General features: G+C 44.4%; 1 protein-coding gene across 1 annotated transcript in view; it reads right to left on the bottom strand.

Moving 5' to 3' along the window:
• The window catches only part of reps2 (RALBP1 associated Eps domain containing 2), a gene marked incomplete at both ends in the record, with an annotated part of 102,837 nt that overhangs the window by 2,763 nt on the left and 87,483 nt on the right, over nt 1-12,591 (bottom strand). The window contains one exon of the mRNA XM_080754899.1: nt 5,340-5,445. Within this exon, the coding sequence (XP_080611025.1) occupies nt 5,340-5,445 (106 nt within the window). The remainder of the gene's footprint in view (nt 1-5,339; nt 5,446-12,591) is intronic.

Here is a 12,591-nt window from a genome sequence, read left to right as displayed (position 1 = left end):
AGTCCTTTTGGGGATGAACTACTCCTTTAAACAAATAGCATCTCTCGTACCTAACTGCAACTGTAATACCAATAATGAAAGTAGCTATTTTACTTAATAATGAACACAATTTGTAAAATGATATACTGCTATACTGCTAACGATAGCAGTGGCTAAGACGACAGGAAGAAAAACAGAGTGAACATGTGAGCGAGTGTGCATGCCATCCGATCCGCGACTGGTTCGGCCCTCATCAAGTCGCCTTTCATCCAATGCGGCCCTCACCCCAAAATGAGTTCGACACCCCTGGTGTAGTGTATAATAAGTGAAGGTAGGTAGGTAGTTTTCAAAACTTTCCCCTGATGGGATTCCTTGGGACTTTTTTTCCCTCACTAAGGACATAATGAGGATACAGAATCAGTTGAGTTTGCTACTATTGCAATTTGTTTGAGGTTTTTTCATATAATGACTGGACTGTAGTATACCTTGTTGAGAGGAGTCCCCCAGGGCGCTACACTAGGCCCCCTCATGTTATGCCTTTCTACACCCAACAATAGGGACTCTAGCGATCATGTGGTTAAGAACACTTAAACTTTGTTGACAGGGGTCCCTCAGGGGTCCTTGGACCACTCTTTTTCCCCCTGTCTATACCAAATCTCTTTGCCATGTCGCATTTGTGACGTGTTGTGAGCTTGTAGACCGTCTATTTTCGATGAATTTATTTATTATTCGCCTATTATGATTTATGCAGGTCATTATTTATCGCAGGTCATAATTTATGACCTGCCCAGAAGAGGGATTCTAGGGTTTAAGTATAGAGGGTATGCACGTGACATCATCATCATACCCGGAAGTTAAGCGGGAACGCCTACTGAGTGGCAAAATCTACTTTCTGGCAGTCCACACATCTAAACAGAAAAGTCCTATCTGACTGCATTAAACAACGTTAAACGACGTTAAACTCACTTTGCTTCTCGATTTGCCACTCGATATGCCACTCGATAGGCCATTCACTTTATGCATGAGCATACCCTCTATTGTGAAAGGGCAACATTTTCAACCTAAATGCCTGTTCTGATGTGAGACCATTATAGCTCTGGAAAAAGAAATGATGCTAATTAGCGAGTGGCCGTGGCTGGCTTATATTGTTCTCTGGCCGCCATGCATGGTGGACTGGGAATGCTAATTGCGAGCGTGGAGGCCACGGACATGGCTGGCTATTGTTCTCTCACCGCCATATATTTTTTTTACACAGGTAGGCTCAGGGGCGTCACACCAAATTCTGGGCCCTGGGTACAAGGATTCACTGCGGGGCCCCCCATGAATGTTAACTATTGAAAAATAGCAGATATACAAGCTCACAGCTTGTAGATCTGCTATTTTTGAAAGATTGTGAAAATGTGTGCAAGAAACTTATGTTTCTATGTCAGTGATGCTCAAACCTTTTCATGTCAAGGACCCCCCCCCCAAAAAATGATATGAATTTGGCCACGGACCCCCCCCCCCCCCCGGAAGCAAAACTTGAGTTACAAATGTTCGCTTATACATATTGAAAGATTTGCACACATTTTCACGACTTAGCAGAGTCGTAGCAGATCTACAAGCTCGCACCGAGTGCCGCGCTGTGAGCTTGTGTATCTGCTATTTTTCAATAGCTAAAGTTACTATAGGGCCCCTCCACCTTGGGCCCTGGTAACTCAGTCCCACTTTCCTACCCCTTGTGACGCCCCTGGGTAGGCAGGGGCGAGAGAGAGAGAATGATACAGGATTCCGCAGCACGCTTGGTCTTCAAACAGACAACATTTTCCACATCTCCCCCCTTCTCTGCTCTTTCCATTAAGCCCCCAGTTACTGCCCGCCAGTGGGGGCTTAATGGAAGGGCTTTAGGTGCCGGGGCAAAGGGCACCAACCTTGGGGGGGGGAGGCATCAAATGGCAGGGCAAAAGTGTAAGAAGACTCAACTATCACAGCAAGGCTGCTGAAGGAGCGCTATGTCCGTGAAGCTTCTATTTTCCACACTGTTGCCACCCCTGGTTTAGAAAAATGAGGTGTTTTCCTGTTGGAATCCACTGGAATGGAATGAATGGCATTCATGTAGAAAATTACACATTTAAGAAACAATTGGAGGCAGGGTGTCTCTTATTTTATCTTTTCCCCCAGAGCTGAAAATGGTGTGGGGAAAACTGTGTACGTCTGTGTATGTCTCCCGAGAAATATGGAGGCGTTGCACGCGCCACGCCAAACGCATCGCTAAGCATCTTCGGGGAGAGTTTGACATCGCAATTTGACATCATTGTGTCATGTATGAATCATTGAACTGCTTTCATGCCGATCCTTTATTTATTTATATGATGTTGCGCAACTGCAGGGTTTGGCTAATTTCTCATTTTATTTTATTCATCTTTATCGCTGAGGATACAACTATACCGATGGAGTGGGGGATGTTGGAAGAGCCTTATGTGTACAGTATGTCCTTGATGTGTTGTTCTGTGTTGAACAAACCGACCCCCAGGTTGAGAACCACTGTACCAAAGAGCTGGAGATGGAGGAACAGCGCTGCGTAGGAATTATGGGTAAACATGCTCCCTCAGTCGTGCCGCCATAAATAACGTCTGTCACGGTTATGAATATGAATATGAATATGATGACCAGAGGCAACGTGCGCGCCCTTGACATGCATGTTCTGGATGCATGGTGCATATTGATTACCAGTAACACACACACATCCAGGGGCGTCACAAGGGGTAGGAAAGTGGGACTGAGTTACCAGGGCCCAAGGTGGAGGGGCCCTGGTAACTTTAGCTATTGAAAAATAGCAGATATACAAGCTCACAGCGCGGCACCGAGTGCCGCGCTGCGAGCTTGTAGATCTGCTATTTTTTGAAAAATCGTGAAAATGTGTGCAAGAAACTTATGTTTCTAGGTCAGTGGTGCTCAAACATTTTCATGTGAAGGACCCCCAAGATGATAATGTTTTTTAGCCACAGCTAGACCCCCCATCTCAAAATATTTAGTTCCAGGGACCCCTCCCCGGAAGCAAAATTTGAGTTACAAATGTTCGCTTAAAAAAAATACATATTCAAAGATTTGCGCACATTTTTAAGACTTTTCAAAAATAGCAGATCTACAAACTCGCAGCGCGGCACTCGGTGCCGCGCTGTGAGCTTGTATATCTGCTATTTTTCAATAGCTAAAGTTACTATAGGGCCCCTCCACCACCTTGGGCCCTGGTAACTCAGTCCCACTTTCCTACCCCTTGTGACGCCTCTGCATCTCTCCATTATGACCCTCTGAGAGGGGGAGTGAGGGGCAGAATGACAGACTGTCAATGTGGAGGTCAGCCTCTAATGCAGTCCACTCTGGTCAAGCATGGATTGACGCTAAAAACAACCCTGAAGCTAAAAACATTACCGTAAAACATTACTGTACGACACGAAGAGCCACAGGCACGGATGGATCTGTCAGCTCTTCATCATGATCTATTATTACATTCCTCCTATTGCCGCATCCCACTTCCAAGCCCATTCACGCCCCCTTTACATCCACTTCAACTCATAGCTAGATCAGACGTAGGTAGGGAGGACATAGGGAATACCGCCCATAACTCTATCATTGGCCCCCCGTTGCCATGGTGACCGGTGATTGGCTCGTATTCCCAGCTATGGGACCGGCGGATCCAATTTCAACCGAGGGGGGCGTAGCCAGAACACACACACACACACACACACACACACACAAAAATAGCTAATAGTTAGCTCACAACTTTCCACTTTTCTCTTTCACCTCAATCGCAGTAACATCCGTATACACCACGTCATCGCATCACCAATACGTTTAATTTTATTTTTTTCAAAACTTTTTTTTTTTCTCAAAAATTCTTTTTTCTCAAAAAAAATGTTTTCTCAAAAAAAAAATTTTCTCAAATTTTTTTTCTCAAAAAACTTTTTCTTTCTCAAAAAACTTTTTTTTTCAAAAAAACTTTTTTTCTCAAAAAACTTTTTTTCAAAACTTTTTTTTTTCAAAAAACTTTTTTTTTCCAAAAAACATTTTTTTTCAAAAAACATTTTTTTTCCAAAACTTTTTTTCAAAACTTTTTTTTTCAAACTTTTGTACCTCAGGGGTTTGTTTTCGACAAATATCTACTCCTACAGATGCAACGCGGCGACCTAGAGGGGAGGCCGGCGTAGCCGGCCGACCTTCTAGTGTAAATACAATGTCTACAGTATATGTGTGTGTGTGTGTGTGTGTGTGTGTGTGGTAGATTAAAGCAATAAGCCACAAGAGGCGAGTGGTTACCGGGGCAGTATACACCGGCTGAGAGGCGTTGGGAAACACGAGGCGTCAGCCGAGTGTTTCCGACCCTCTCAGCCGGTGTATACTCCCCCGGTAACCACAAGCCTCGCGTGGCTTATTGCTTTTCTAAAACGGTCACAATATTGCAACATGAAAATCATAGCATTGCATTATTTAAAGAAAAAAGTACACTTCTCCGCCACCAGGAAGAGACATTTCCTTGCGTTTACCAGCAGGAAAGTGGACTTACGGAAGCCAGTGTGTGTTTACAAAGTCACGTCATTCTTTTTGCCCAAAAAATAGGGAAACAACACTTGTGTTAGATCAGTCTCATGTTAAGAACCATATTCGATCCATACACATGTTTATTTTCATCCAGATTTAGCTGCTATGTATCACATCAAAAACGCTAGCATAGCAACCTAAGCTAAACAGCCGAGTGGTGCCTGGAGAATAGAGGGCGCTTGTTGCCTTTACAAGCCCCGCCCGGAGCCATTCAGTCACTGTCCTATGCATGCGGGCGGTGCTTAGAAGCACCCGCACGGCAGGATTTGAGAGGAAATCAAACGCTCGCTTCTCTAGTTCAGCCTCACGGCACAGTGGAAAGAAATAACGCACCTGGCTTTGATATAAACTGATTCAAGGTATGGGTTACAGTCTCAGGTATACCATGGCACCCAGCCAATCAGAATCAAGGAATGGAACTAGCCGTTTTAGAAATAAACATAGACTATGCGTGTATCGATGCTGTCTGGCACAAACCTTTTATCTCTGTATTCTAACCTTTTGAGTTTTTAACGCCCTACTTGATCATACTATACAGCGTCACACCAACGCATCAAGAGTAGCAGATCCGCGAGCTCAAACAGGCGACGTGTTTTGAGCTTGTGGATCCGTTGCTTTTGATGTTTTTGAATATGAATCCTGAAAAGTAACAGTTTTGGACATATGAGGTTTCCACCCGATAAGAGACGAAATACTATATTACTATAGATAGACAGACAGACAGACAGACAGACAGACAGACAGACAGACAGACAGACAGACAGACAGACAGACAGACAGACCTTCAGTTGTTGCTGCAGTTCACTGTTCAGTCTGGTCAGAACTGCGTTGGTCTCCTTGTTCTTACGGATGGCCAGCTGGATCTCCCTCTTCTGACTGGACAGCAGCCTGACACAACATGTGAGAAATGGGTTATTTTTTACACTCACAAATAAGACACTCTTTGTGCAGTTTGTATATTCACTTTCATCAGTAGAAGTAATAATCACAGTAGATCAACGGTCTTCCGTATCGTTAAACAAATAATTTAAAGCACCAAAGATTGTCTGTGCAGAGACTAGGGTCCTAAGTTGGAACAAATCTGTCATGACGGACAGATTGCACAAGTTCCAAAAAATGTGGATGCCATTCCTGGCATTGCTTGACAATAGTTGAGTATATGTTTTGGGTATCTGGCTGCTATTGTGCAACTGTACATCTTGCAATATATTCTTAAGTATCTCTGCTTTCTGATGGTCATCAATCCCACCCATGTGACCCTTGTGTGTGTTTTTTGTTACTCAGTATGCCATTATGTGTCCATGTGTGGTACAGCCCTATGGGATGTTTGAGATAGGGCAATTACAATTGCATATTAGACATATAAGACTCAGTCAGTAGCCAGGGATAAACGTTAAAAAAAACAGGAGCGGTGCTCAGTGTGGCTGTAAAGTGCCACTCTGGCAGTGATTGCTCTTGAATTGCCTGGCTGGTAAGAGGAGCTTTTTTCACCGTGCTTAAACACAGTTTCTCTCTTCTGGATTCTTTCCAGACCTCCTGCTCCAGTTGGCATGGCTGTCGTTGGCACTCTCTTCCAGTTGTCTCTCTGTGCTCCTATGCCCATAGACTTAATGTCCTACTAGCATACATCTTTGAGTGGCAGGTGGGGGGCGGGGCCACATATATATCTCTGCTGTCAGGTGGAAACCTTGTATGTCCAACATTTTTACGGGACATTTTGATTTTACCAAAATGTTCAGAAATACTGCTGTTTGACAGTCTTGTATGACGAAGTAGGGCATTAAAGACATGAAGAAAAAACATATAACAGTTGAAATATGGAGATATGAGGTCCATATGATCTATCTAATATCTACATCTGACCTCTGATATGAGGGCAGATGTAGAGGTATTGGCCAGCTCCATATATGGAGATGTCTTGGCCAAATATGAAGCGTGACATGAGGTGTCCGTGAGGTCAGATGTAGAGGTATTGGCCAGCTCCATATATGCATGCCTGACGCACGCACACACGCACGGACGGACGGACGGACGGACGGACGGACGGACGGACGGACGGACGGACAGACAGACAAGATCTGCAGGTTTTCCTACTAAATGCAATTAACAATCTCACAGTGTTTCCTCTTCTCTCAATATTATTGTCTTAACCCATTTAGGCCTAGAATTATTGACTGCTTTAACTATTGAAAAATAGCAGATATACAAGCTCACAGCGCAGCACCGAGTGCCGCGCTGCGAGCTTGTAGATCTGCTATTTTTGAAAAATCATGATTTTTCTTTGCAAGTCTTTGAATATATCTATTTAAAAGCAAACATTTGTGACTCAAATATTTGCTTCTGGGGGGTCCCTGGAACAACATATTTTGAGATGGGGGTCCGTGGCTAAATACCTGTAATTTTGGGGGTCCTTGACATGAAAAAGTTTGAGAACCACTGATTTAGAGGAAGGATTTAGAAGTCGGGTCAAAGATCGGGTCAAACATATTCAAAGACTTGCACTCACTTTCACGATTTTTCAAAAATCGCAGATCTACAAGCTCGCAGCGCGGCACTCGGTGCCGCGCTGTGAGCTTGTATATCTGCGTGACCCGCTGTTAAACATGAATGTCTTTCATTCATGCTCTTTCACAATCAGGCTTATGACCACTTTAAACCCCAGCATCCGTATTCTGCGGGAAACCTTCCCAGAAAATGATTGCTGACGTACAAGCTATTATAAGGTTAGCTACAATCGGCTATTTTATATAAGATATTTAAAGGTAGGGTTAAACGCTATTCCCACTGGGCACAATAACTATAAAGATAACTCTAACTATAACTATATATTTCACTGTTGTGTTTTTTTTAATAGTCAGTGTGAACACTGCAACAGTTCACAAATCTTGATTCTGTATTATTTTTTTTTTACTTTGTTTATTTTTTCAATTGAAGCATTAGGGAAATAAAAGTTGTACAATAATGTGAGTAGCAGCTTCTTTTGTACATACATCAAATATACAGTAATAATAAATGGATCGCATTTTCACCCAAAACAACAATAAAAAAACAGGATAAAGAAAGTAGAAGATTGTAGAGAAGTAAATCAACACAAACAGACAAGACAACCAAAAACAATATATATATACATCAGTCAAATAACACATCTATATCTATTTGATGCTGTTTTCACACATTGTTGTATTTCTCCCAGTAGGTATGGGAGTGTTCTTGTTGTTGGTCAACTCACACTTTGTGTGATCTGTGGGAAGTATGTGTCTCACTTACACTACCTTTAACATAAAAATAGAGTGAAAACAAAAAAGTATAGAGCCCTGAGGAACTCGTTCAACTAAGCACAGGGTTTAGATTGACCAATTGAACCCTTTACATCGCTCCTTTGTGTTGGACATTCTGGAAAAAACAAAAATTGCCAATCTACAAGCTCAAGTGTGTTTGTGCTATTACGGTCAAATGTTTTTTGTTTTCCATCAGTTCCCTTCCCTTACCCTATATTTCTTTAACCTTACGCTGTCCTGGCTGTTTCACTTTGTAATTAACCGGTCCCACTTTTTCCTCAATTTCACAGAGGGACCGTGCCATTTAGCAAGACATTTGCACTCACTTGTAGGGACCAGCACCAGTACTTTTTTTGGAATTCTCTGACCAGAGCTCCTCGGTTGTATGTGCACCATTTATAGAAGGGACAGCACTCATAAAGCATGTTTCTTCATCTGTAAAAACTTGGTCCGCTATTCCGACCCTATACTGGATAGCATTAACAACTCATGCGCCACAGCTTTGGCGGAAGCGGTGTGTGGCGGTGTTGCTTCTGGGTATCGACGAGTTGCATAATCTAATATTACCAGAATGTATCGGTGGCCGCACGCTGACTTGGGGAGGGGGCCCACGTTTATCCATGGCAAGACTTGTAAACGGGGCGTCAATTATTGGCAAAGCAATCAGTGGATTTCGCTGTGAGGGCTCGGGAGCCGTCTTCTACAAAAATAGCTTCTACAAAAATCCTCTACAGCACGTTTTATGCCTGGCCAATAAAAGTGTGCTACAATGCGGTCATATCGTAAATTTCACCACTGTACTACTGATGTTAAGGTTAACCTGTTTAGAGCTTACTGCACCCCTCTCTATAAAGCCCCTCTGTGGGTGAAGTATAAGAAAGAGAGCTTACGGAAGCTGCAAGTAGCCTACAATGACTGCCTTCGCATTCTGCTAAAGAAACCCAGGAGCACAAGGGCCAGTGAGCTCTTTGTTACTTTGGGTCTCACCACCTTCATGGCTCTGTTGAGAAACCTGACTTATAAATTCATGTGCAGACTGGATCGCTCCTTGAATGGATTAATTGGACTGATGCAGAGCCCTGCAACGGGTGGGGTACCCGTGGGTACCCGATGGGTACCCGTGTTTGACGGGCGGGTACGGGCGGAATATATTCAACTATAAATTTGCGGGTACGGGGACGGGCGGTGCGCGACTAAACACGGGCGGGTGACGGGCCGATGACATTTTACTGTGAAAATCAGACAACTGTTTCTGCCTCAAGAGCGCACACATGCAGTGAGCAGCAGGACGACAGAACCACGGCATGCATACAGCACTGTTTCCACCTAAACGTCAAGTCACACACATGGAGCAGCGGCAGCCGGCTGGAGCGCACACACTCACAGTGAGGAGGACACCGACACACAACTGAATAAAGTGGCCGCGAGTGATCTGCTTGCCTAGCGCGATGTAGTTGAAAGGTGCATGATTGTATAATATCCACGTGATTCCACGACTATTAGGAGTTCCTTTATTATCGTCACATCATGGGTCCGGTTTGGTTTAGATTACCTCAGGCTGTTTATCATGAGAGAACCAAGACAGACAGACGGCGAGTGGCGTTCCCTTCAGCTGTGAAAAGCTGGATATGTGCTTCGCCGTATGACGGTGCGTGTCGAGCATAGCAGACATGCAAGCTCACAAAGCTGCAAGTTCCGACATGTTGTGAGCTTGTAGCTCTGATATTTTCAATGCGCGACACCGTCGTATGACAAATACACAATGCAGCGGAGGCAGAAAGCAGCAGCAGCAACAAGCTGTCGCGACAGTGTCAGATCAAGATACAATTTTAAATTAGTATGATTGGTTTTAAAGGTTGTTCTACTTTATCCAAATAATAATAGACCTATTAATAATAGGCTTAATAACAGCATTTTCCGACGGCGTGCAGTAGGATTCGCTGGGGGATCAACTATGGAGTGAAAATGGAGTGCGATGCCATTGAAAGAACGCACGCACGGCTGTAGGCTATTTACTTTAATGCATGTAATCACGGGTAGCGGGGCGGGCGACGGGTCCATTTTTTGACGGGCGGGGCGGGTCTGGTTTTGATTTTTTAATAATGACGGGTAGCGGGCGGTCCACGGATCTGATTAATGACGGGACGGGCGGGCGCGGGTTGTCAAAATTGGACCCGTGCAGGGCTCTGGACTGATGGCAGACCCTGGATGTAGCTCTGTCAGGTACACTTCTACCATTAGAGGACACTGGCATGAGTGCCTCTTTAGATCCGGAGGGGCTGGGTAAATGTACTGTACTGTTTCTTGTTTATTTTTATTTTTTATCTAGTTTGTGTAATGTATTGTTTTCTACCCTGTGGGCCTTGAGCCTGTAATAAAGTTTATATATATGTTTCAGTCATCACTTCAGCAAGGCAAATACTTCAGCAGGTAGCTGAACCGAGGTAGGTTCTCATAAGGAGGGCAAGTAAGGTAAGTATCCGGTTACTTTAGGTTAACTTTTCAGGGTTTTAACACACGGGTGACTAACCGGTCATTTTGGCCGATTTTGAGATTGCAAAGTGCAATAACTCTCCCCGTGAAGGTCTCAGAAATGTCCCCTTCCATGACTTTTCCTAAATACTCAAGACATATGTTCTCGTTTTTTTTCCCCTTCTGAAACGTTTCCTAAGTAGGAAATAATATACGATTATACCACTCTGACTGACAATTCTCTACATTTTTTGCCCAGGAGAGCAACACCTCCTCCCCTGCTGCCAGCGGGGGTTCTATTGTCAATAGAACAACAGACAATAGAACCCCCGTTGGCAGCAGGGGAGGAGGTGTTGCTCTCCTGGGCAAAAAGGGAGAGAATTTACCTTCAGTCAATTTGACTGATAAATGCAGTCAGAGTGGAAATGATTATTTCTTTTCAGTCACCCGAGTGTTAATGCTGTCCATAATCATGCCTCCAGTCCATAATTATGCGCTCATGCCAGGCCAGTGTTCAAGGTGAGTATCAGGGTCCTGTATTTGCCTTTGTTTAATTACTTTCTGGCATTTCATCACACATGTGCTTACTGTGTGAGCTACGTCCAGCAGCACGGAGAGCCGAGCCAGTGAGAAATGAGGCAATGGCAGCTCTGTGGGTTCATCATCGCAGGTGTTCTCAAATCAGGCTGAACCAGCAGGTGAATTGGTAGGTAACGCCCTCCCAGTATGAAGCCCAGCAGAGGGTGTGGTCTGCTCTGGCTGCCTCTGCCCCCATTCCACTGTCTCCCCATGCTGTGAAGCTCACCTGTAGGACGGCTAGTTAGCGAAACGCCACAACACACTGGTGTGTCTTCAGGCGATCTAACCGACTGAAACTCTTGTCACAATGTTTACACACAAAGGGTTTTTCCCCAGTATGGACACGCTGGTGCCTCTTCAGGTCACCTAACTGACTGAAACTCTTGTCACACTGTTTACAGATGAAAGGTTCTTCTCCACTGTGGATACGCTGGTGTGTCCTCAGGGTACCTAACTCACTGAAACCCTTGTCACACTGTTTACACACAAAGGGTTTTTCCCCAGTATGGATACGCTGGTGTGTCTTCAGGGTACCTAACTCACTGAAACCCTTGTCACACTGTTTACACACAAAGGGTTTTTCTCCAGTATGGACACGCTGGTGTATCTTCAGGTGATGTAACAGACTGAAACCCTTGTCACACTGTTTACAGATGAAAGGTTTTTCTCCACTGTGGATACGCTGGTGTGTCTTCAGGTCACCTAACTGACTGAAGCCCTTGTCACACTGTTTACACACAAAGGGTTTTTCTCCGCTGTGGATACGCTGGTGTGTCTTCAGGTTACCTAACCGACTGAAACTCTTTTCACACTGTTTACACACAAAGGGTTTTTCTCCGCTGTGGATACGCTGGTGTGTCTTCAGGGCACCTAACTGATTGAAACCCTTGTCACACTGTTTACAGATGAAAGGTTTTTCTCCACTGTGGATACGCTGGTGTGTCTTCAGGTTAGCGAACTCACTGAAACCCTTGTCACACTGTTCACAAACAAAGGGTTTTTCACCAGTGTGAACATGCCGGTGTCTCTTCAGTTTACTTAACTCACTGAAACCCTTGTCACACTGTTTACACTGGAAAGGTTTTTCTCCTGTGCGGACATGCTGGACATGCTGTGTCGGTACCTCAATGAAACTCTTATCACATATGAGGTTTTCCTTCCTGTGTAAGCCATCACATGTTGCTTTACTTCTCCTGGCTGAGTTGAAGTCCTCACACGATCTTGGTTGGTCTGTGCTCATCATTTGACCGTAGAGGTTGCTGTGGCTCCTCGTCATGTCTTCATGGAGGGTGACCTAAGCCGTGAAGGCGTATGGAACAGGACACCTTTGTCTTGGAAGACACCACTGCTGCTTTTCTTTGGCGCTGATGCCTTTCTTTGTCTCTTGCAGGCAGGAAGGATTTGGTTTTAATATATTCTCTGTCAATATCCTCCTCCCCCTCTAGTTGTCTATATCTCTATCGATATCTGCCTCTCTGACTCTCTCCCTAAAGAACTTCTCTTGGTCGTACTCAGACTAAATGTGATGTTTAAAAACTGTGTCACATTTTATTCGGGTTGACCAGAGCTCTGGTCTGACGTCACACAACGCAAACTGCTGCCATCATTCCTAGTAACAACGATTTGCACATCTGACAGTAGCAAGTCATCCATCAGTGAATTGAATCATTGAATCAAGTGGATGACCAACCCCGGAAATAAAGGC

The sequence above is a fragment of the Nannobrachium achirus genome, assembly GCF_963921795.1.
Source record: "Nannobrachium achirus genome assembly, chromosome: 1".
Taxonomy (NCBI): domain Eukaryota; kingdom Metazoa; phylum Chordata; class Actinopteri; order Myctophiformes; family Myctophidae; genus Nannobrachium; species Nannobrachium achirus.
Note: the sequence above shows the minus strand (reverse complement) of the source record. Positions and strands in the feature narration are given on the sequence as shown.